This window comes from Lygodium microphyllum, chromosome 2, assembly GCF_053477565.2.
Source record: "Lygodium microphyllum isolate KBCC chromosome 2, Lygodium_microphyllum_v1.1.10, whole genome shotgun sequence".
NCBI lineage: Eukaryota > Viridiplantae > Streptophyta > Polypodiopsida > Schizaeales > Lygodiaceae > Lygodium > Lygodium microphyllum.
The window spans coordinates 169,900,835-169,927,300 of NC_141136.1; the positions used below are offsets into that span (position 1 = coordinate 169,900,835).

Here is a 26,466-nt window from a genome sequence, read left to right on the forward strand (position 1 = left end):
ATCAGCAGAAATCCTTTGACTTACTGAAACATGCATTAACCAATGCCCCTGTTCTACAGTTGCCTGACTTTAATAGACCATTCTTTCTAGTAGTGACCGATGCTAGTGGATCAGGAATAGGAGCTGTACTTATGCAAGATAATCATCCTATAGCATATTCTAGTTGTAAGCTGAAACCCTCTGAGCTGAAATATTCCACATATGATAAAGAACTATTAGCAGTTGTACAAGCATTAAGACAGTGGAAACACTACTTAATGGATTCAGAATTTATGATAAAGACCGATCAGCAAAGTATTAGACATTTACTTAGCCAACCCCAAATCTCTGACCGACATATCAAATGGGCTTCCTTTATTCAAAGTTTTCATCCTATCATTCAATACCAACCTGGAAAAGAAAATGTAGTGGCTAATGCATTGAGTAGAAGACCTGCCATTCATAATATTTCTGTTATATCTTTTGATTCTTTGATTGCTATGAAATATACATATCACCAGGATATTGCTTTTCATTCTGATTGGAATAAATTAGTTCAAAATAATTTCATTCCTGTTGATTCATTGTCATATAATGATGGATTTATGTTTTATGAAAAGAGACTGTGTGTTACTATTCCATTCCGATCTTTTGTTTTGAATGAAATTCATTGTCCCCCATATCAAGGTCATAGAGGTATCATATCTACATTACGTATGTTAACTGAAGATTTTTATTGGCCGCATATGGATGCAAATGTATCTAACTTTGTTTCTGAATGTTTGCTTTGTCAAAGAGTTAAGAGACATCATGGTAAACAACATGGATTACTTATGCCTTTGTCTATTCCATCTAAACCTTGGGAACAAATTTCTATGGATTTCATTACTGGTTTACCAAATACTAAATCTAATCATGATATGATTTGGACAGTTGTAGATAGATTTAGTAAACAAGCATATTTCATTCCATGTAAGAAAACTTTAACAGCATCACAAGCAGCACAATTGTTTTTGAAAACTGTTTTTACTAACCATGGATTGCCAAAAGTATCGTGATTCTAGATTTTGTAACAATTTTTGGATTACACTGTTTGCTAACCTAGGCACAAAGATTGATTTCTCATTTGTGTTTTCATCCAGAAACTAATGGACAAACAGAAGCCACAAACAGCACCATTTTAGATCTTTTACGTGCATATACTATCTCTAAACCTCAGACATGGGACACTCATTTGCATTTATTACAGTTCACATATAACAATACACCGCATACATCTACAAAGAAAGCACCGTTTGAAGTCATTTATGGATATAGATTATCTACACCTGTTGCATCTTTGTTTAATAGAATTCAAAGTGCTAATGATATTGCTAGTATGCATAATAATATATTTGATGAGGTTAAAGATATGATTGCTAAAGCCCAGCAATCATATACCAAACAAGCCAACAAGAAAAGACAAGCCATGAATTTCAAAGTTGATGATTATATTTGGCTGAGAATAGAAAAACGTAGACTGCAAAGTGTAGATAGACATCCAGTTGTAAAACTAGCTCCTAGATTCTATGGACCATTTAGAATCATTCATAAAATTAATGATAATGCATTCAAGTTAGAATTACCATCTCATTGGAAAATTCACAACACATTTCACATTAGTTTATTGAGACCATTTAGAGGCCAATTACCTATCCACCCTGTTTATGAAAACCCACCTTTATTAGAGGAAGAGACTGAAATACTTGAACCAGAAGCTATCATAGACACTGACTTTATGACCACTAGAACTGGCCGAAGGTATTCTAGATATCTAGTTAAATTTAAGAACCATCCTGTAGAGGAAGCACAATGGATGCACGCTAGAGACTTAAATGCTTTCCCCACTTTGTTAGCTCCACATTGAGCTAATAGCAATTGAGGTCAATTGCTATCCCACCTCGAGGATATGATGCCAGGAGGCATATTCCACGGTGGATTCCGTGCCACGGTGGATTCCGTGAGGTTTTACGGTGGATTCCGTAAACTTTGATGACCGGGGCTCATACACAAAGTGGATTCTTTGTGCGAGAAGTTGATGGGGACGCCTGTCCTTTTCGGGTGTTTTATTAATTTACTGTGTACATGGGTGATTCCATAGCGGGTGATTCCGCAAAATGCATATTAAATTAATAAACGTTTATGAGTTTAGAGTGCACACTCGTAATAAATTAAGGTTAGGATTTATTTCTAACCATTTGATTTATTTATGTAGCTGAAGACTGCTAGGTATTCAATTTTGTCGGTTTAATTGTATTATTTTACTAACGATTGTGAATGCTTCAGTTGATGTGTAGAGATAGCAGCAGTGGCGGAGGAAAGCATTGGAGTCTAGCGAGTATTCGACCTATGGATTATATTTTGATAGGCGCCACGCCTATATTTTGTCATGTCTATTGAGGTATCGATTATTTATTATTTTGTATGCGCCTATGCGCACGGATATGTTATTTCTATTTGGACATTGTGTTGGGCATGCCAGACTCTTTGGGCACCGTCCATTAGCTTTATCTCCTATTTTTGTAAAAGCAAACTCAAAAGCTAAAAGCTTATCATATTTTTGTAAATTGGGCTATTATTGAGCATGAAGATGGAAATATACATAAAATACATGCTTTGTGAAGCGCTCACACAAGGCATGGGGGGAGATTGAACCCAATTGGTCTTTTGCTCTTGTCGTTCATGCTTTTTACATTGTAATTTGTGCAAAAAGGTAGAGTTCATTGTTCTTGGGGACCTTCCGGGATTCACTATGTGAGCATACAGCGACCGATCTGCGCACCACTACCATCAATGCTTCCATTGCAATGAGCTATGACACATCCAAGTCAACTACCCTGACCTAAGTCTAGAAGACATTGAGTCTCCAAGGAAATGAAGCTACACAAGTGCAGTCTATGGATATATAGAGGAATCAAATGAAGACAAAGACCTGGAACCCACTACACCTTTTCAAGATGATTAGCAATCCTAGAAATTTTGTTGACATGTAATACAACTTATATCAAGAATAAATCTAGGAAAGAGAAGCTTTAATGGGTTTAAGGCCTATGGGTTAGGACCCACCATGTGTTTGTTGCGTTATTGGTACATTTAACTCTTTCAAGAAAAAAGTCACTGTCTTTGGAGTTGAAGAGGTTTTGATTGTTGGGCATATGTGTGGGCCCTATGGGCGAAGACCATCACCAATGAAAATAGATGGATTGATATAATGCAAGATGTATACACAAATGTATCTGAGGTATGTAGATTTTTGGATGCATGTGTCTTCCATTTGATACGGATCCCTCACTTTGCACATGTGGTTGATGCTCTATATCAGCTCTTGAGGAAAGGTTAGAGGTTTCACTAGGAAAGGAAGCATAAAAGAGCAATGAAGAAATTGAAGCAACTCTTGAAATCAGCTCCTACATTGAGAAAGGTTGATTATTAACATGGGAAGCCTATCATTATTATTATTGATACGAGCCCAATCAGGATTGGATGGGCAATTGGGCAAGATAATGAGGTAGGGAAAAGATATCCAATTTGATTTGGTGCTAAAGTATTGACCAGATAGTAGAGAAGGTATCCACATGTAAAAAGAGAATTATGGAGAATTGTGGCAGCCCTTAAAAAATGTGATAAGGAGTATTTTATGGGTGCTCATGTAGTCATTGAGACTAACTATTTTGCCAATATTGGGCATGATTACTAGTTTGCTACCCCAAACATTTCTATGTACCAATGGATTACATACATCAAATCTTTGAACCTGAATTTCAACATATTGCAGGAAGAGATAACCTAGTGAAAGACATTATCTCGAGCATGCCATGAGAATGAAGATGGAATGATGGACGAGGAGGAAGAAGATGACTTTGTTGCAGTTGGAAATGATGTTTTGATTGGTGAAACTAAATTGGCAACCATTGTAACTATAGATACAACTCTCATAAATGCAAGGACAACATGAAATGCAGTAAATAATACATCAGCTAGTTTATCAAGTACAAGTGTTTTAAGAATGAATTTACTAATGCAAGAAGTTGCTACAGTACTAAAAAATTCTTGGACAATAAAGAGAAATCACTTTAGATGCTATGTATCTTGTGTAGAAGTGTCTTTGGAAGACAAATATGTAGGAGAGTTATTGAGAACTAGTTAATACCTTAGTACATTAACAAAAAGAGATGAGTGGTTGGATGAGGAGTTTAAGAAGATCAAGAGGAAAGACTATGGGTTTTTCTTAAAAGATGGGTACTTGTGGAAACATGCTAAGAAAAAAATGGGTATGCCATTGTGAGTTCTAGGTGATAGAACTTCACAAGTAAATGTCAAGCAAGAATTTCATGAAATCTTATGGATTGGCGATAGAGGTGTTTGGGGTACTTTTCCAAAGATCAAAGAAATATATTGGTGGCATGGCATGTATAAGGATATTGCTCACTTTGTGGACATTGGGATGGATTGTAGCCCACATATCCCTTATCACTTCATTTTAAGTGGGTGACAGATTTAATCATGATGCCTACATGTCTTTGGAAAAATGAAATATCTTGTACTTGCCCATGAAGACTTGACTAATAAAGTGGAAGGGAGAGCTTTACCTACTAAGATAACAAATGCAATGTGTACTTTTCTCTTAGAAGAGATCTTTTGTTGGGATGGCTATATGGGAAAATTTATAGTAGATAGGGGTGAGCTAGATGTAGATAAAGCCCATGATTTCCTTATATAGCTAGGGATTGAGCTTGCTTTAACTTCAACTTATAACCCTAAAGGAAATGGAAAAAGTGAAAGAGGTCATCCACCTATTGTGAAGGCATTGGCAAAAGCATATGGAGAGAAGGTAAAAGAGTAGCCACGATTGCTCCCTTATGCTTTATAGGCATAACAAATCATTGTGTTGTTACATGATATATACCTATTGATTTGATGTATGGTCAAAAACTTATCATGATGATAGAAGAGATGATAGTCACATGGAGTGTGCTACCTTGAGAGGAGGAGTTGAATTGAGAGGAGTTGTTAGCCTTATGTATTAGACAATTGGAAAGAAAGTTAGAAGACATAGAGGTATCAGTTGCAAAGTTAAGGGCAGTAAGAATACCAAACAAGAAACAATTAGACAAAAGATATAAATTGAGGCCAAGAACCATACAAGATGGGGATTGGGTATTGGTTTATGATAGTAGTTTAGACAATCGGTATAGTGCCATGTGTAAAGTCTCCAAACAATGGTTTGGACCCTATGTGGTAAGACATGTGTTTAATAATGGTACTTATGCATTAAATAAGCTAGATGGGATAGCCATAAAACTTTTGGTAGTAGAGAAAAGAATCAAATTATTCAAGAGGTAAGAATATACTACCTATGAGTTGCCAAACTGGAAGAAAATGGTGGCCATGATACAAGGGCTAGTCAAGAAGATATGGAAGATGAAGAAGCAAAGGATATGAACACCATATTAGAGAATTTTGAAATTTTCCAAGACCCAATTTCAAATAAGTGATAAATATTTTGACCATGTGGCTAAATCTTGATCCATATTTGAAAGTGGGATTTGGGAAGGTAGCTTTTATTGTTTCTTGTAAATATCCCAAAAAAGTATAGAAAACTTCTAGAATAGAGTGATATGCAAAAAAAAAGAGTAGATTTTTAGCCAATTTTGGGAGATCTCATGCAAAAAGAAGAGACTTTCGAATTCATGTTAGCGTGCTATTGTAGTTTATAGACAGTGAACAACACTTTGAATGGGGAGGAGTGATCTAGGAGAATTCTAAGCAGGCGATATCTTGTGGTTTTACCCCCCTTTAAAATCCAACGAAATGATTAGATTTGCCATCTGAGAAGTAGAGAAGAAGCTAGTTTTTTGTGTGTGTTTTTGGTCTACCATGGAGCTCCAAGAGATTTATTACTTGGAGATTACTTCTAAGTAGTCCCATACAAGGATTTTGGAGGTTTTCCATTTCTAGACCATACCTCCTCCATAACTTGATAGTCAAGAGCAATGTATAGGGACCGATAAATTAAATGTGCGGTACTAGTAGTAACTACGTCAATCTAAAAGTGTTGCGGGTGGGTAGCCTACCTGCTAAGCACTATGGATATACTCTTGAATCATCGTGCTCATGTGCCCAAACATACCATTCTAGGGTGGGGTGTAGACAGTGGTCAATTGATACTTAGCGTCCCTTTCATCACAAAACTACTTAAAGGTTTTAGATACCTACTCTCCCCCATTATCAAATTATATGAATTTTAGTCTATACCTAGATTGGTTCTCAATAAAAACAAGCTAACGTTGAAACATAGCCAAGAATTTCAATTTCTAAAGTTACAAAATACTTTGCACCTCCTAAAAACTTGGAGGACATAGATCCACAAACATCAAAATGAACAAGATCCTAAGGCTCACCCATGCATGTAATGCTAGACTTCTTATGCGAACTACGTGTCTAACTACCATAAAGACAATGATCATAAGTATCAAAACATTTATAGTCAAGGGACAGAAGACACTGCAAATGGATAAGTATTTTCATTCCCATTAATAACATGTACCCAAGGTGACGATGCCATAACGATAAATATAGTATTGTAGCAACTGCCAAAACATGGTCAATAGACCTAAGTACAAGGGATAAAGAGTGTTATAGCTGGCACCTTGTGCTACAACAAGATTCTCACGGTTAATCTTCAATGAGGGATTCCCAAAGGATACAACATAACTTATATAATCCAATTGAGAGTAGGATTTTAGTCAAAGTCAAAATATGGCATACATAATGCAAAGTAAGTATATTGCTACAGGAAAGCAAACAATAGATAGACATTTCCAATACCAACGGATACAATAGCCATGAAACCACTCTCGATAGCATGAAATGAAGCTCTTGAATGAATTAGCCATCACTTAACATATATGTACGAGGCATTAAACCAATTGCAAAATATCAAGAGAAGAAGATGCAAGTATGTAATCATGATCAAAATCAATGTGCATGACGTTAATCTCTTCAATCTTGAGGTTGGACTTGCTACTAGGGACAATTCTTTGATTATCATTCTTTTACTCCAGTTTTCCCTTTCCCTTTTCCTTATGCTTATCATCACACATTTTATAGCAGTGTGGTTGAATATGATCCTATTTTTCACAATAATGACAAGTCACAATAAACTTACGACTAGTAGACTTACTTAAAAACTATCCACATGACTGAAAATGAGACTTCTAAGAGTCTCTCCCACGGTGGTCATTACTGCTCTTAGCATTATTACCTCTTATTGTTAAAGCATGAGAATTATGAGAAGCATCAATATTCTTATGGTTAACCTCTTCATTCAATAGTGCACCCTCTACATCCTACAATTTCAGCCCATTAACTTGCATATTTGTATACATAGCACTATAGAATATGCCCCATAATTCAAGTAATGTAACTACCAAGAACGAGACAAGAAGATTATCCTCAAATTCAATCCCCTACAAAGATAAGTGGCTAAAAATTAGAATGAAATGCATTTAAGTGGATGGACATGAAAGTTCCCTCTTTCATATAAAGGTCCATGAGTTGTTTCAACCAATACATTTGAAAGGCAAGACTCTACTTATCATAGACATTATGAATCTTATCCCATAATTCTCAAGTAGTATTTTGTCCTTTAGAGACACCATTATAGAAAACTCGATTGTAGATCTACATAACTCATCTACTTTAGCCCAATCCTCCGCATCAAATCCTTTGGGTTGTATAGCCTCATATCACAATGGCTTGATCTTCAATATTTCTACCAAACTTTTTATATATAGAATGAAACTCATCTAAGTGGGTGGACATGGAAGTCCCCTCTTTTATATGAAGGTCCATGAGTTTTTTCAACCAATACATATGAGAGGCATGGGTCTACTTATCATAGACACATTATGAATCTTATCCAATAACTGCCAAGCATCGGTTTTTCCTTTAGAGACAAAATTATAAAAATCTTTCTTAGAGTGTGACAAAATGATTGTCGATTTACATAACTCATCCAATTTAACCCAATCCTCTACATCAAAGAATGTTTTCCTTTATGCCCTCATATCTCAATGGATTAATATCTAATTTCTCCACCGAAACTTGCCATAGTTGGGCCTTCTAATAGTTGTAGTTGGTGCCATCTAGTTTGTAAATGTTAAAAATAGCATTGTAATTTGATCCACCATACATAATCCAATACATGAAAGCATAGTCCAAGACAAATAGATTGTTGTAAATGACATCCAAACATGCTTAAATCGACACCAAGATGGTGTCTAAATGGATGAAATCAACAAAGGTAAGGCATGCTCACTAACTAATAGTAGGTGATGGTCAACTCAAAGCATGTGCCCTCATAGATGATACATAAAACTCTAATTGCAACATGCTAAAAATTATTATAGTAGTAAAAACCAAAGCCAAGTGTGAGTAATCGATTGATAGAATCCAATCTACAATTGCCATGTATATCATGCAAGAAGTTGAATATGTGCAAACAACTAGCAGTCATTGAGTATGTAGGTAGTACCGAGAACTATCAAATTGAATGTGTCAGAGTGAGATACATCCAATAGGCATAATTGTCATGCATAATTGTCATGCATATAGTAGGTCTTAAGATAATACAAGAGAACTAGAGATACATGACTAATTGAGCGTGTAACAAAAGCTCAATACATAGCCAAATAAGATTTTATGCATCACCGAAAACCACCTAACAAGAGCATCCAAACAGCATAAATGTAACTCAACTTGCAAGTCCTATGGTCTCACTCAAGTAAGCTCAAGCTCAACTACAAATATCCAAATCTCTATGTAACATCCAACCATTAGGCAAGTTTCCATTGGAACAAAGAGTGAATGTGAGATTAGCAAAATACATCATGTGCATAGCATTCAAACATTCAAGATACATGTGACATACATCTAGGAGCATAAGACCCAATATCTTCTCCAAGGTCGTAAGTCGAATCACTAAAGCATCCAAAGCATAAGGCCAATCTTCATATACTTGTAACCAATATCAAATATGAGTGCCAAATCAAACCATAATCACATCTAGGCATATAACTCAATGCTAACCATCATTGTAAGCAAGTAGCATAATTGAATGACATCAATATATGATAGGCATAAATTCTCCTTGCCAAAGCTTTTGTCAAAAAATTGTGTACAATAGTGAAAATTATTGCTAAACTAAGCGAATGCAAGCTCAAACTGATTCAATAGCAACCCAAGACTTTGTTCAAGAATGTAGCAAAGATTTAGCATCAAGTGAGCATCAATACAAGCAATACAAGAGCCACAATATCTGAGAATACATTGTTCCACGTGTGTAATAATAGGTTTGCTATATATGTACAACAATAGGAGAGGTTGGGAGCCTCAAATGGTGTCCAAGTTGACTAACAATGTTGATGGTAGGGAGCTGATAAATAGTTGCCAAGATGGCATGGAGCTTACGAGAGTTGAATAGGGTGGAAAATTTGATCAGGGAGTGGGTAGTAATAATAGGCACAAATCACACTACTATTGTTGTCCTTACGACTAGCCTAGCTAAGGTAGATGGGATTGGGGGGCACTTGGAAGTGTTCAAGGAAGCCTGTACAAGCCTTGGAAGAAGCCCAAAAATATGGGAAGGTGCGACAATGATAAACTTTACCTCTTCAAGCTAAAGCCATGGTGCCATGAGTGAATAGCTCAAGCTTTTCAAATCTAAAGACTAAAGTCAAGTGATGAAGCTCCTTGATCAAGGGCTCTAAGACTAGTTGAAGGGAGAAGGCTTGGTGAGAGCACAAGCAAGTTGAAGCATTGGAGATGTGAGCTATAGAAAATGGAGAAAGAGATCAAGAGAGAGAGACATAGGATGTGAAAACCCCAACAATCAAAATGTGTGATAGGCCTCCCCTATTCTATTACTCACTGAAAGAATAAAGAATGAAGTGACAGTACGGATGCCTACCACCTACAACATAGAAGTGTGTGGGTACTATCAATGTAGTGAATACATGGGTAGCATAGGCATAGACGCCTTTGCCCCCAACATATCCAAAATAAGAAAGACTAGGTAAGAGTCATATCTTCTCAAGCCTAGGTGTGTAGGAGATATGTCCAGCACTCACGATCTAGATTTGAGATCTATTTGTATAGGCCCAACCATTTGCTAATATTGCATATGCAACCTTAGTGAATGCATCTTTATCATTGGCCCCATCTTGCTTATCATACAAAACAATAGCATCCCTTGTCAATATCTCTTACCCTCTAGCACTACATTAACATCTGCACTATCCTTTTCATTCCTAAACAAAGCCACAATAGATGGTACATCTACATCAGTAGGTACATCATTCAAATAATGCATATGCACCATATCCTCTTGCATTAATGTTTCAACCCAACCCTATGTCATAGAAACTGTCAACAATAACACATCGATAGTACCACATAAATCATCATAGAAGACATCTATATCATCTAGAAATATAACCTCTTCTTCAAGGCATGTAAACTTCTACTGTAACTCATGAAACACATGCAAGAGTTTCTAAGCTTCATCATGCACATTTTTTATTTTCCATTTGTCTTGAAGTCTTGAAAGCTTCAACTATAACCTAGTGCTACTGATTCTGATTTGTGAGACCTGGCAGAATCTTGATTTATCTTGCCATCTTGCACTAGATCTTGCAAAGAATACTCTTATTCAGGCCTTAACCATAAAAACTACACATGATTGAGGTAATGTGTATACTTATTTGAGTGAGTATGCTTTTCTTGAAGGTATTATATCAATGCTAAAAATAACTCCAAGTTGCTTCCCTTCCAAATATTATGCCAATGCTAAAAAACATCCATGGTGATTCTATAGAAGGTATTATGTGAATGCTATAAAAAAACTCCAAGGTGGACACTCTTAGGTCCTCTCTTACTCTCTCCCCTCCTCTCACATTCTTTCCCACCCTAACCCTAGGATACACAACAATGGTGTTTGGAGCGGTCAAAATGGCCCCATCCATGCTATAGGGTTTGAGTTGTTTTGGCTACATTATTAGGTTCCTCAAGCAAGAGTAGAATGTGTGCTTCAATGGTGAATTGCTAGCACAATACTATCAATTATTAGGCTATGTTTCAAGGGTCTCTAGATATCAAAATGTGATTCAAGGTAACATCTTGCAAGCTTAAGATATAGACAAACTTCATAACTCTAGTAAGCTTTGGAGTAAGGTATCCCAAATAAGTAAGACTAGGTAAGAGTTGTCTCTTCTAAAGCCTAGGTGTGTAGAAGATATGCCAAGCACTCAAGATCTAGATTCAAGTTAATATTTTCTTAGGCCCAAGTAAGATCTACACATGATTGAGATACTATATACAAACACTTGAGGTAGTGTGTTTCCCTTGAAGGTATTATATCAATGCTCCAAATAACTCCAGGTGCTTCCACAAAAGGTATTATGCTAATGTTACAAAAAATCTCCAAGATGGGTACTCTTAGGTCCTCTCTTTCTGTGTCCGTGTGTGTGTGTGTGTGTGTGTGTGTGTGTGTGTGTGTGTGTGTGTGTGTGTGTGTGTGTGTGTGTGTGTGTGTGTGTGTGTGTGTGTGTGTGTGTGTGTGTGTGTGTGTGTGTGTGTGTGTGTGTGTGTGTGTGTGTGTGTGTGTGTGTGTGTGTGTGTGTGTGTGTGTGTGTGTGTGTGTGTGTGTGTGTGTGTGTGTGTGTGTGTGTGTGTGTGTGTGTGTGTGTGTGTGTGTGTGTGTGTGTGTGTGTGTGTGTGTGTGTGTGTGTGTGTGTGTGTCGAATGAAGGTGTGACACTAGTAAAGACATGCACAATAAACATTTACCTATCTTAAAAGGTAAGTTTTTTTGCCTTACAATAAGTTTAAAATATTGTTGCATAGAAAGCACCAAGTGAAGATTCTTTGTAGATTACATGTATTGAATGTTTGTATGTCATTTTTAATTTTATGAGACTAGAATCCCAAAATTCATCCTTTGTAGTGAAATCTCACATTTTCTTTTTTATGTTTGAACTTATGACCTTTACATGAGAAAAAACTTTTTATCCAATCATGCAGCTTCAAGGTTCTTGGATATACAATAAATCATCCTCTTGCATTGTAGCATTACACACATGTATAGAGTTAGATGGTTGCTGAAAACAAGCTATGGAATAACTAAATTTTCAGCCAATACATTAGCTTTTTTACCTTCAGCTAGTTCATTTGTAACATCAACCCTATCCAAAATAACATATATATATTTTCCATAGTCAACATGTATATCTTGCAAATCGGGCTCTTCTTCCCTCTACACCATATCACTTGTGGATCACTAAGAAACAATCATTTCCTTTTTATAATATCAATACTTTGATCATGAAACTACAATATCATCTCCCCAAGAGTAAATTCCACCTTGCTATTGAGAATATGATCTTCAAGCACTTTCTTTATGTCTATCACAGTCGTGTCAAACTGCAACTTATAACCATTAACACTATATTAGAGAATTTGGGAATCTCCCAAATTCCCCTCTCAAATTAAAAATAAATATTTCACCATGTGGCTAAATATTAATCCCTTTTTTTAATATGGAACTTGGTACTATCATCTACATAGTATCTAGAAAAAGTTTCACCTTCAAGGAAGGGTGTAACAATTTGACCATGTGACCATATATTGACCATCTTATAAAATCCCAAAGTATATGAAGATTCCCAAAACCCCCTAATAAGTGTTCATTTTTCTTTTCATATTGTCTTCCATCCTATTTCTTTTATTGAGATATATCCTATATTACATGCTTAAGAGTAGGCTCAACTAAAGCCTTAGGCTGCTCAATTTTTCTACATGTCACTCTTTTTTAAGTCCCTACAATACCTTCCTCCCTCTTCTCTTGTAGTCCACAATTACATTTGTGTCTTGTAGCTTAGCCAGATAAGCACACTCCAAAGGTTTCAACAACTGATGAGTCCCATCATGTCATGTTACAAAAGTTTGTATCTACATTACTTTATTCACCTCATTGATATTTTTCCCTTCTTAGTTGCATGCATCCCATGAGACCATACCTAAGTTTTGTGACCAACCATAACATACCCAAGGACTTTCTCTATATGCAATCGAAATGTAGTAGCATGCATTGTTTTAATTTTTGCATCTCTTTTTCCAAAGAGAAACAAGAAGAGTATCTATTTATTTAGTAAGAATTTTTCTATCCTCCAAAAGATTAAATCTTGCTCTAATGTATCACAATATATGCAATAATCATGCCTCTCATACCCTCTCATACTAATGTGGGTTGTCACACCATACATAGTGACCAACAAAGCCCTCCCTAGGAGGCTTAGGGATTGCAGCCTACCCCTTTCCATCCAATTTTGTAGACTTTAGATGTAGGTTGTGCATCCAATTCACCAACTCATCCATGATATCCTCTTTCATTGTAGGTATAGAAGGCATAGCCTTAGGCATAGGTGGCTTAAGTAGAGATTCTATTTCCTTAACAAAGGTGGTAGATAAGAGTCCCAACCTTGGGAGCATCACTTATCAATGTGTGTATGTATCACATAGGCTCCATGTAAGGGACTTTTCAAATGCATTTTCTACACATGTTTAACATGTAGAATGATACCATATAAAGGGGTTGGTTACATATTAAATAGAAAAGGTTTGTGTTTTATTGTCTTAAGCCATGTTTCCATTGTTTGATCTTCTAAAATATCTTCCAAACTCTCCTCCAAAGGTAGGATCTACTACCTACAAAAATGTATCAGTCTTATGTGTCTCTAGAGCCCACTACTTTGCTACATCTAATAGATTGTATTTGCTTTCACATGTCAATGCTTTCACATGTTAATGGCTGCAAGACCTTTGTTAGGCTTAGTTACCCATTCTTGGAACATTCCAAGCTCACCAGTTGAGCTCATGTTTTACCCCCCCTTTGAAGTTGTTGGTGCCATCACATTTGTCATTAGAGCTACCAATCAGAAGATACATTTCAGCTGATTTTCTCTCTTTCTACAACATTCTCTCATCTCCTCTAGTCTATGCTCGAGTATTCTCAGCAATTCTCAGCCATGGGTAGCAGAGTACAGCCAAATTTGGTGGACAACAGAGTTTACTACTGTAAACCCTAAATTACACCAGTAATTAGGGTTTAGCAGCCACCTTGGGACCCGTGCCATTATTCAAAGGCATTGTACACTGAAATCAGCATCAGAAATTTGTAAAATTGTGAGGATTTCATATGTCATCCCATCTATTGTGAATTTGGGGCAGCATTTGACCAGTTGGGGTTCCATTAGAGCAAGTCTTGGGTGAAAATCAAGGGGCAATTGGCCCGAATGCTTTGCTGATTATTGGAACAGCAAGGGGCTTTTGAATTAGCCAAGGAGATTGTGAAATCTTGGCTTGTAATTTATCCACCATCAGCAATTGAAATTAAAGAAACACCAAAAGGGGCGCCAGTTTTGGGGCCAACAGGGTGTCCATTGTCCAAGTTTATGAAGGTATTATGAAGGTAAGTGAGCATTTCAGTCTATGTTTATTTGCTAATTGCTGTAATTAAGTGCTTAATCAAGTTAAAACCACACTATCCGAGAAGGAAGACTAGTTTCATGGTTCCATTTGTTACTCTTAAAAGATATTATCCAGTAATTCATGCTTTTAACTTATGCATGGCGAGTGAAACAAACTACTAGCTTCATGCAAGCTATGTAATCCTAAGAGATTCCATTTTCACTACACACAAGTGCCAGCCAAAACATTACAACCATTAAACAATTTTGATTCATTATTAAGAAACTTGTGGGACTATACTAGACAAGGGAAAGTGCCAAGGAGTCCTCTTTAGGGTAATTTTGGGAAATATATACATAAATGAGGTTGTTGTTATTTATGATAGTAAAATAGGGATGAATTCAAATAATCAAGTCTATACAAGGATTTTATAGGATTTGGGGCTTTTAGCATAAATCTAGATCTGTGGGTTGAATAGTGTTTTCTTGAAATTCTAGAATAAATCTTGAACTTTGGGTTCAACAATTGGTGCATATGTGTCTACAATTAAGTAAATGTTTTAAAGTTGAAGGAACCCTCAAGGTTAATTTTGGAAAAATGTATATAAAGGAGGTTGTTTATTGGTATTTATAATAGTAAAATAGGGATGAATTCAAATAATCAGGTCTATACAAGGATTTTATAGGATTCTAGGCTTATCATCACTTGGTATCATGCCTAGTTGATGGCAAGTTCTTGTCTCAAAGATTTTGGGCAATTGTCTCAATATAGAGTACTATGGAGGAGAATTGGATCTCTGCCCACGTGCCTATTGAAGAACTATGCTTGCATACTAAGTACATCTACTAGACTCTCTATTATAAATCATATGAATCAAATGGCTTTGTGAGGAGTTCTTGTCAATTGTCTCAATATAGAGTATTATGCTTGCATAATAAGCACATGTACGAGAATTCCTCATATGATGTTCAAATGGCTTTATGACAACTTCAAATGTTTATAGAATCTCACCTCTTCATAGTATGGACATACAATCATACAAGTGTGCTAGTATGCATATGACTATATCTCACCTCTTCATAGTATGGACATACAATCATACAAGTGTGCTAGTATGCATATGACTATTAACCAACCAACATACATCAAACTATTAACTAATATGTTTAATTTTAGGTACTAACATATAAAGGGAACTATTATTGAGTATAAGTTTAGGTTTAAAAAATAAATTAACTAGATGGAATTGCCAATATTTCTCTTAAAAAAAGAAATGTGCATGGCTATGTAGGAGGGTAGACATAAATACTATAGTGCATGGTAGCTCCCATTGCCATTTTTACAAAAATTCTATAAGATCTCATTTTACAAAATGGGGTTATATAAGAGCGATGTAACCATAATCTTATTGAAAATTCAAAACAAAACCAACAAAAAATCCAAGCCCCTAGTATCATCTAAAGGCTATAGTGCATGGTTGCTCCCAATGCCATTTTTACAAAAAGTCTACAAGATCTAGTCATTTTACAAAATGGGGCTATATAAGAGCATGAATGTGATTTAGCTATCATCTCATTGAAAATTCAAAACAAAGCCAAGCCCCTAGTATCATCTTCTTTAGGGTCTCCCGACTCTTCAGCTCCTAGAAGGAAGGGACAAGCGATCACCAAAATTATAGTATTGAGTTTTATATTGAATTCATGTGCCATGCATGCCATGCCCATCTTGCATTTGCAAAGAAATGAGTCTTGTAGGAGCTCAATAAATTTTGGATTATGAGGCATGCCAAGAAACAATGGCTTCATAAGAAAATAAAAATAGTAGTAAGAATGAGATCCCTCTTTACTTCTAGCTTTTCATCCTTTCTACATCATTGCTTGGATTAGGAGAGATGAACCAAGGTCAAACCAAGGTCTACTCAAATGGTTCTTGGATTTCTAAGGAGATATGACATCACTAAATTGATTGCTTATTACGCATTCTCTATTTAATAAATTTATATCAATAAATTAATGGCTCACTTTTCTCTAAGTTTTAATGATGATCTAGCATGGCCATGAGACCATTCAGAGACCAGTATTTCCTAGTGCATCACTTAATGCGGTGATCAGAGCATTGTGATGGGGATATCTGGTATAGGTAATACAAGTTATGAAAGGGGAAAGCAGTGTCTGTCAAGTGTAAGAGTGTACACAAGAACCAAGGAGTTACACATAAATGAAGATGGATTGAGTTCTAAGAAGAGAAGTGCATTAGCATTGTGTATATGTATTTATGTGTGCATCTAGGGATGCCTGGGAACGTTTACTTGTGTGTAATGAGCATTGCATTCATTTGGGGTTATCCTCTCCCTTCCAAGTCAATGTTTTAAGGCCTTCTCATTAAGAAAGACGAGAGACGTGATCCTTTGGAAGTGAGGAGAGAAGTGATTCTAAGGTCTAAAATGACAAGCTAAGGAAATTTCTTACAAAAGGGGGGTTCCATGTAAAATCTTCCCTTAACGAGAGGGATCTTACTCTTTAATTATCATGTTTCAACATTGATTACATTATTGAATTTAATATTGATACCTAAAAGTAAAGCCTTCAATTATATATGTCATAGGTAAAATAGTTTGAAGTTCATGGTGATTTGGAAGTCTCTCACCTACTTCGAGGTTTTTCAGAGGTATGTACCTCTACCCTAGTCTCACCTACTTCAAAAGTTTTTTCATAGAGGCATGTGTAGGAGTAAGTTTTTTCATAGAGGTATGTGGAGAAGTAACTATGACATGTGAGAAGGCTATGGAAACACCATGTAGGGTTTGAATCCTAAAACTGAGTCCAAATGATCACTACACCATGAACATGTATGGTTTGAATTAAAGAGCGTTGGGTGGGAAGCCAAGTTTGTTTATGAAAATCCTAAAGTTTCAAGGGTCATAAATGTTTGGTAAGGAGATTTATTCTTAAGTTTCAAGGGTCATAAATGTTTAATAAGATCTTAGCAGTTTTCCATGAAAAAATATGACACAATATTTTTAACACCTTCCACATTTTATGTTGATCGTTAGATAGTGCTATATCTTGCTAACAAACCCGATATAGCTAACAAACCCCATGTCATGGGATGCATTATGAGATGGTCATTGCTTTTGTTAGGATTCTAGTTTTTTATGGCTATTTGAAGAGGCAAACAACACTACATAGCAAACCACATATGGAGGATAACAAATGGAGAATCCACATGAAAAACAATCATGGATGACCATTTGTTCTAGATTCCTAGAGAAGAAAAGTTATGAGAAGTAAAATTGGATAACCATTTGTTTCGAATTCTTAAAGAAAGATTAGATGAAAATTTGTTTCGAATTCCTAGAAAGTTATATAGAAGACCATTTCTTTCCTAGAAAGTTATATAGAAGACCATTTGTTTCTAATTCCTAGAGAAGTTATATATAGAGAATGCCTTACTCTATTGGCTCTTGATAATATTACTAAAATTATCAAGAAAGGAATCCTTGTTTGCAGCCATATTGAGCTGCAGCCCCTTCAATTTTCAAACTTGCCCCTGATTTTTCCAAAACCCAGTCCCATCCTGGGAGGAACCAGGGCAGGAATGAAGCAACTAGAACAACAAGGGAGGAACTTTCTATGGAGTGGGGATGGAGAACAATTCAAGGTACCTAAAGTGACTTGGGCTATATGTACACCTAAAAAATTAGGTGGTCTTGGTCTGCCCAACCTACGCATCCTGGCTGACACAAACTGGCAGCCAAATGGATTGCAAGAAGTATCATAAGGGAAGAAGAAAACTGGCAGCCAAATTTCAGGTTAAGGGCTGCCCTAAATGGAAATGCCTAGACCCACTAACGATAACTATCGGTCCTGTCAATCTGAAACCTAAAGACTGCTCGCCCCTGGCAAAAGGACTTTGGGAGGCTTGGTTCAAGTACAAAAACATGTTAATCCCCTCTCCCCGCCCTAACCTCACTCTATCCTGGTGTTCCAAGGACTCGATCTGGTTCAGCTTCCATAAGGGAGCAATCCCAGACAACTAGCTGAACTTAGCATACAAGCTCTTCAAGAAAGGAATTAGAATCTGGAGGGACATATGGGATCCAACCCTTAAAACGTAGATGACCAGGACACAACTGAAGCAGACATTCAAACTTAAAAGATAGGAATTGGACTTGGTAACTGAAAGGGTACTCTTGTGGGATACTAACGTGCCGGTTATGAGCAATCTCAACCACCATTTCAATCACACGGGGATCAAGTTATTAGGGGACAAACCACTACTCCCCTTGCCTGACTTGATAAATAGCAATGCTCCACTCTACAATAAACTGAATAACAAAAGGCATATTAATTGGGCAGTAGCTCAGTGGAACTATAGGTTTAATAACATTTGGGCTCCCTCTATTCAACCAAAGATGTCCCGTCTGATGTGACTAATGAGAGAGCACTCAAAGCTGGTTTGGGGAATGGTCTGTGTACAAGGTGTGGACAACAGGTAGAATCAATTTCACATATTTTCCTTAATTGTACCAAAAAATGCTAACATCTGGTGTTTTCTGCAGGTTACAGTCTTCAAGTATCACCCCACTAAACTCACCTGTCTAATGTGGCTCATTAATGGTCTGTGTACAAGGTGTGGACAACAGGTAGGAATCAATTTCACATATTTTCCTTAATTGTACCAAAAATGCTAACATCTGGTGTTTTCTGCAGGTTACAGTCTTCAAGTATCACCCCACTAAACTCACCTGTCTAATGTGGCTCATTACCCCTCAAAAAGTCTATGGAGTAATGAGAGAGATGCTAACATCTGGTGTTTTCTGCAAGTTACAGTCTTCAACTATCACCCCACTAAACTCACCTGTCTAATGTGGCTCATTACCCTCAAAAAGTCTATGGAGTAATGAGAGAGCACTCAAAGCTGGTTTGGGGAATGGTCTGTGTACAAGGTGTGGACAACAGGTAGAATCAATCACATATTTTCCTTAACTATACCAAAAATGCTAAAATGCTACAGGTTAGTCTAAGTATCACCCCACTAAACTCACCTGGAAGAAGGTGTTGTTAGGGGAAATCTATGGTCTTCCCCCCTCGATTTGAAATTGAATCAGAAGCTATTACTTGTGGCACATTTGGTTAAGTAGGAGCAAGAAAGTGTTTGAAAACATTGGTGTGGATCCTATACATGGACTAAAATCTGACCTCCTTTTGCAGGTTGAGAAAGACACAGCTACCATCCTCAAGCAACATGAAGACAGCTTAAAGGAGGGACTAAACACTGTAGCTAATGTGGATGTGGCAGCAATTCTTCTGGATATCAAGAAGAAAGCTGAACATTGAAAGCAGACCAGTTCTATTATAGTCTAATGGCCACTTTTTGGGGTTTAAGCTGAATACGTCCACTAATGTAACGGTAGCTTCCCAAGGTTCAAGCAGTATCTAAATCATGCAGCTGTAAATCAGTCTTTTCTATATAAATACATCTTTTTCTGCTTCCTTCAACAAAAAAAAAAAGAATCCTTGTTTGCCCATTATGCTAATGTATACTTTTTTATGTGGCTTTACGGCATGTACTCTTTTGGCGTATATATGAATGTTAATTAGTACGAAATGTGATACCAATTTTTTTGGCAGATATATTAAAACAAATTACAAAACTCATATTAAAACATATTTCAGAGAGGGTGCCCGGACGGTGGACATACGTGGTTAGATCATAGATGCATGCAGCAGACGTACGTGGTTGGATGCGTCCGTTACAATCCCTGTCGTTTCGATTCTCGAATCTCTTGCGTCGTTGATGATGCACAATTTAAGGGACGTGGTAGCTCTTGTCTTATTGTAAGAGTACGTAGTCAATGCAAATCCAACGTTTGAGCATCATCAAGTTACAGCGATCTCAACTAATTGAGGTGCAGCCAGTAGGTCAACAGAGGCCGGGAGCATTGATCAGAAAAGGAAACGGGAATGCACTACACAACAATCGGCGTCTTGATTATTAAGAAGAGCTCACTAGCAGCCACATTGGCCTGCTCGTCACAGACGTGATGTTTCATGCAGTGCTCCACTTGTCTTTGGGTTGGCAGTGTTAATTATTGCGGTACTTAGACTCGTCAATATGCACTCCTTTCTGTGCGGCGGCCTCCCCGCCCGACATATCCAGGGTGGCGTGGCCGCCCTTCTTGCCCATCTCCTGGTACCCTTCGCTCCCCATCTCATCGCGCCTGGTCTGCCCGCCCTTGCTCCGACCTATAACATATAATAATTTAAGTCATCATCATGTGCAGCGCAAGCAGCATGAGCAGCAGTACATCTTATTAATAATAATTATCAACGTGTTAGGCACAAGTCCAGTACAGTACAACGAGTTAGAATGTCTCGGCAACCAATTGGTAGGATCACATGATCGAATACTGTCCTCTTAACAATGCATATAAAGACTCCATAGTAGTGCATGTTGTGTAGGAGATGTAGGGAAAAACTGAGTAAAATTCTTGCGCGCGCCTTACCCTCAGCCAGATTCTCTTGCGCCTGCAGGCTCTTCCCTCCCGTGCCACCTGGCAGTACCGTCTCCCCAGCTGCAGCCCTCCGGTCGAGCTCCTCGCGAGATGCCATCGTTTCTTCTATGTAACCCAGTACTCACTCGTGGATGAATGAATGAATGGGAAGACGTTGCACGGAACTGCAGCAGAACACACCAGTTGCTGTATGCCACAGTACAAATTTCGACATACAAGTACAATGCCGATGCCACTTACCTTGGAGAACTTTCTCCGCTTGATTCAGAGTGTACAACTACTACGCAACTACGACAGTCGATCTTCGCAACGGGTTTATATGCAGGCAAGAAGGACGGTGCCGGCAGGGGTGGTTGCTCGGCCTGGTCCACGTGGACTCACATGCAAAGGGCTTTGGTTCCACGCATTAGGCATCTAATTGCGCCATTTTCACACGTGTGATGCAAAGGACTATTGCCTTTGCCTCTGCCCGTTCTTAGTATGTAGATCTAGAAGCTTGTTGGATTCTTCACGATGGCTCACATAGAGCACTCATAAGGGCAGATATTGTGCCCGTTGCTAGTATGTTAGAAGGTTGGATTCTTACCACAAAGGAGACATAAAAAGGGCCAAATTTGTAACGATGAGCATTTAAGTTCCTTGAGATGGCAAGAGTCAAACCCCTGAAGGTCGTATGTCTACGTACCAAGAACAGATTGGTGCTAGGTTTTGACCTTGTCTATAGTCCGCTCTTCTCCAATCTATTGGCTCATTTATTCATAGGGTTCATTGTGTAGTCCATTTCTTTCATGACGATATCCATCCAATCATGCTCATTATCTAGGTAGGGTATATATCTACTAAGGGGTCTAGGCATGGGTGCACAATTCACATTTCATTAAAGTATTTTGGTGATTGTATCTAGGCTAATAGGTGTAGTCTTTTAGGTCTCCGTCTTGGTTCAAATAGCTTCATGACTATTGTTTAAGAAGACCAACCCATTATCTCAGTCTTCAATTAATCATGTATTTCTCATATCGAGATGTTGTCGTGACATAATGTGTCCATTTAGTAAAACTTGCAAATTATATAAAAATACTATGATTTCATATGTGTGATGTGACTAGTGTTTGGTAGGGAAAATGACACTCGATTATGTCTTAAATACTATATCGGAGTATGAATGATGGTTCAGGATACATCAAAGACTTGTCAAGTGTAAGAGTCGGTTTACATATGATATGCTTGTCAATTCGGTGACCATGTACCTTGCACATGCTGTAAATTGTTAGGACCAAAACTGTCAAGAATAAGTGAGTGCCCAAGATAATGTCTGCTACTCATGGGACAAGGGCAAAGTGTCCAAATATAGTGAACATGCAAAGGGTGAGTAGGAGTTTACATATGATATATGTAGATGAGTTTGCTAAAGCATTTGCTGGCAATGCTATCTATTCGATGTGATATTTATATTAGAGATATGATTAGTTTCAACTAACATTGAAAAGTCAAGATATTACTACAATGAATATGCCATTGGGTTTGGTGTACATGTGTACCCTTCTCCAAAGAGCAACAAATTTTGTTGCCACATGATGAATATGATGAATAAGGTTTTGCAAGACTTTGTTTCCCAGCTTACCATGTCATTTCTTAATGGTGTACCGACCAAGGGTTGTCAAGTGTATATTGAAAAGAATGAGGAGTTGGATGAGAATGACTGCAAGATATTTATTGCCAATGATATTACAGATTGTGAGAAAATTTTGACTCACTTGGAAGAAGGGTATTTAACTCTATCAAGTCAAAAGTCCACGTCTGGCATTGCAAAGGTATCGATTGTAGGTCACGTGAGGGTCACATGTGTGGCTCTTATGGCAGAAAGCGCTCGCCGAGACAACGATTGATGGAATTGATAGGTTGCATGAGACTTGCTCCAGTGTATTAGAAGTCAAAAGGTTTTTGGATGCATGTGTTTTCTATCTCATATGGATTCCTCACTTTGCACATGTAGATTATAACCTCTATTAGCCATTGAGGAAGGGACATAAGTTCCAATGGAAAAAGAAGCATACTAAAGCAATGAGAAAATTGAAGAGAGTATTGTTGAAGTCTACTCCAACATTGAGAAAGGTTGATTACTCAAATGGGAGGCCTATTAGTCTTATAGTGTGTTGAGAAACACGTGGATCTAGAGCATGGCTATGGTGGATGGAACAAAAAGACAATGTTCATGATGACATAGACTAGAGAGACCAACTATTACTCAAGTGAATTAGGTTCCAAGACGGAAGCTTGGACTCATAAACACAATCTTGAGTATGACACAAACTATGACTGAAAGGAAAAATTACAATAGTATTCCATCATTGAATGATAAGCAGGTACATCACTTTATAGGCTCATGATGGTTTCCTTTTTCTCCACTAGGCTTATGGGATTCAAGCATCTTGTATTTCAGGCATCCTTTCTAGCAAATTCCTTGTGTCTTGCCCTATTGCTCCATACAAAGAGGCTATCACATGGGTGTGATTGCATAGTTCTCAATACCCCTCCTCAATCACAACTATGAAAAAGGCACTAAGTGTACATAGGCTGTCATGAGTAGAACCTTGCTAAGTGTGGGTATGCCACAAACATGGTAAACACTAGAGGCTGTCATAGAAAAGGCTAACTGTGGGTACCAAAAAACATGGCTAACATCCACGGGTTGTTAGAAGGCCTAACTAAGTCTGTAGAGGTTGTTATGCATAGGCTTACATGAGGAGTTTTACAAGGCATATGTCAGGAGCATTAATGGCAAGTACATTCAATACAAAGTTCTAGTGAAAAGTAGAGACAAGGACCAACAAGCCCTTGTGATTTTCTTCATTAGATATGTCATGGTAGGCATCGTAGATATTCAATTCATTTCAAGTTTTCTTGTCAATGTAGTCCATCTTGCTTTTTTTGATCTTGTATTTGTTCTTCACTTTGCTCTTTTGGTCCTCTTCTTCTAGGTCCTCCTGGTTAGCTTCTCTAAGGACTTTCCTTGCTTTGCTTGCATTAGTATTTGTATTAGTCTTCATGTCCATGTCCCCCTCAAGGAATGGTACCATCTTTGAGGCAACGGAAATGACTTCAAACTCTTGCACTTTCTCCAAGGTAGCAGGCACGTCTTCAAGTTCTTCAAATGAATACATTGATTGCTTTTTGGTATAGGCAACTTCATGTCCTCCTACAAGTGGGTCACAAAAATCTTCTATGTATTGTAGATAAGCAACACAAGTTATGTTACTCTTCATGAAGTGTCTCCACATAGAGATCTTTTTGTTTGTCATCCTCATATATGAGAATCAACCTCAAATATCTGATTTTGTAGCAGAAGAGTTGAACTTGTGTAGAAAAATACAAGTCCAAGGGAGTGTGAAGACACACTTTGTAGTATCAAGAGATACTAGAGTTGAAGCTGATGATTCTTAATGTTGAATCCTTTAAATTTAATCTTTCTTCTTGCTAATTAGAATTGATGCTTTCTTGGAATCTTGAGTGTTGCACCAGATCTTTGAGTGGTAGGAGAGAGAAAATGATGTAAAGATGAAGCTTTTGAGAAGTTGGCTATGGTTGCCAACTCTAGGGTTTCTGGGCAGCCCTCCTTTTTTTCTATGTGTGTAGTGTATACTTGATCATTTCCCAAGATTTTTTAATGGAAAGGAAGCTTGGTAGATAGGCTACCAAAGCCCTATAATGGCAGTCCAAATCGCAACACACAGGTAGAAGAGGTAGCGTACGAATCAATCTGCACCGTTCTTTGTCTCTACGAGCTCGTTTTTTGGCAATGCCAAGCCATATACAGGCTAACGTTGACTTCTTAGGTGATGAGGAGGAGTGCCCTCATGTGAGGGACAATTCCTCAAAAGGAAGCATGAGGAGTAATGGCTTGGAAAGGGAGATCTGGATGCTCAAAGTTGGTTGGGTCATCCTGGCCATGGTAGGCACTGAGAGTAGAGGTTGAAAAAAATGACAATGCTAAGCTATGTGGTAAGCAATGTTGAGATCTGAGGTGATGGGAAGTTTGCCCCTGAGTCAAGGAAGAACTCCACATAAGAAACCTTGAGGAGATATGCTCTGATGTGAGAGATATGAAAGCTTCAAGCATAGCAGGTCCTGTTTGGATATGGCAGACAAGGGGGGTAGTGAGAATAAGGAGTGAGAGATGAGGTCTGAGACTTGGACTGAGCTCAAGCTAAGCTAGATAAAAGTGAAAGAGAACTGGAGAATCACTGCCATGTTTGAGTGGGCTCTAATACCATGTTGAGAAACACGTGGATCTAGAGCATGGCTATGGTGGATGAAACACAAAAACAATGTTCATGATGACATAGACTGGACAGACCAACTATTACTCAAGTGAATTAGGTTCCAAGATGGAAGCTTGAACTCATAAATAGAATTTGGGGTATGACACAGACTATGATTGAAAGGAAAAAGTCTCGGGTAACTTACTCATGAATATATGTATGCACCACGTGGGTTCAAAATAAGGTATTTTTAAAATACAATTTTTATACATTTTTTACATACAAAAGGGTGTAATATAAAGGGGTTATTTACAAATTGAATAGAAAAGGGTTATGTTTTATTTAGAAAAAATTCACAGATAAGGATATTTTTAAATAGGCCTTAAAAGCACATGATGTAGAGGATATACATATAGTAACTTCCCTGAGGAAAAAGTACAATAGTATTCCATCATTGAATGATAAGAAGGTACATCACTTTATAGGCTCATGATGGTTCCCTTTTTCTCCATTGTGCTTATGGGATTCATGCATCCTTTCTAGCAAACTGCTTGTGTCTTACCCTATTGCTCCATACAAAGAGGTTGTCACATGGGTGTGATTGCATATTTCTCAACATAATGAATATGAGCTTGATGGGAATTGGGTGGGTAGTTGGTCAAAATAATGATGAGGGAAATAGGTATGCCATTAGATTTGGTGTGAAGGTGCTCAACAAGAGGCAAAGACAATATCTGCAAGTTAGGTGGGAGATTTGGGATGTTGTGCTAACACTTAAATATGGTAAGGAATATTTTGTGTATGCTCATGTGATTATTGAGACATATTTCTTGCTACTATTGGGGATGGTTTCCAGTTATGCCACATTCGAAGCTTGGTAGAGTTGTTAAGTTTCTTAATATCTTGAGCTTGCAAGATGTTACCTTGAGTCACATTTTGGCATCTGAAAACCCTTGAAAAAGAGTTGATAATATTGAGCTAGGGAGTCACCATTGAAGCCGCCCTCTTTCAGCTCTTGCTCTAGACTCGGGGTGGTCACCTTATAGAAGCCCCCTATATCACATGCATTCAAATAATATTTTAAAAACTCTTTTTAAAAGTTTTGCACTATATACCCCTTCTATGAATTACGGAGGCAATAGTGATA

The 26,466-nt window shown here is 37.5% G+C and overlaps 1 protein-coding gene across 1 annotated transcript; it reads right to left on the reverse strand.

Moving 5' to 3' along the window:
* Nucleotides 1-20,375: 20,375 nt before the first annotated feature.
* Nucleotides 20,376-21,418, reverse strand: LOC148040603 (embryonic abundant protein 1-like). The gene is made up of 3 exons (XM_087666857.1): nt 21,301-21,418; nt 21,052-21,224; nt 20,376-20,791 (listed from the first exon to the last, which is right to left on the reverse strand). Exons 2-3 carry the CDS (start codon nt 21,155-21,157, stop codon nt 20,631-20,633), a joined length of 267 nt encoding a protein of 88 aa, XP_087522983.1. The 5' UTR covers nt 21,158-21,224; nt 21,301-21,418; the 3' UTR covers nt 20,376-20,630.
* Between the last annotated feature and the right edge of the window lie 5,048 nt (nt 21,419-26,466).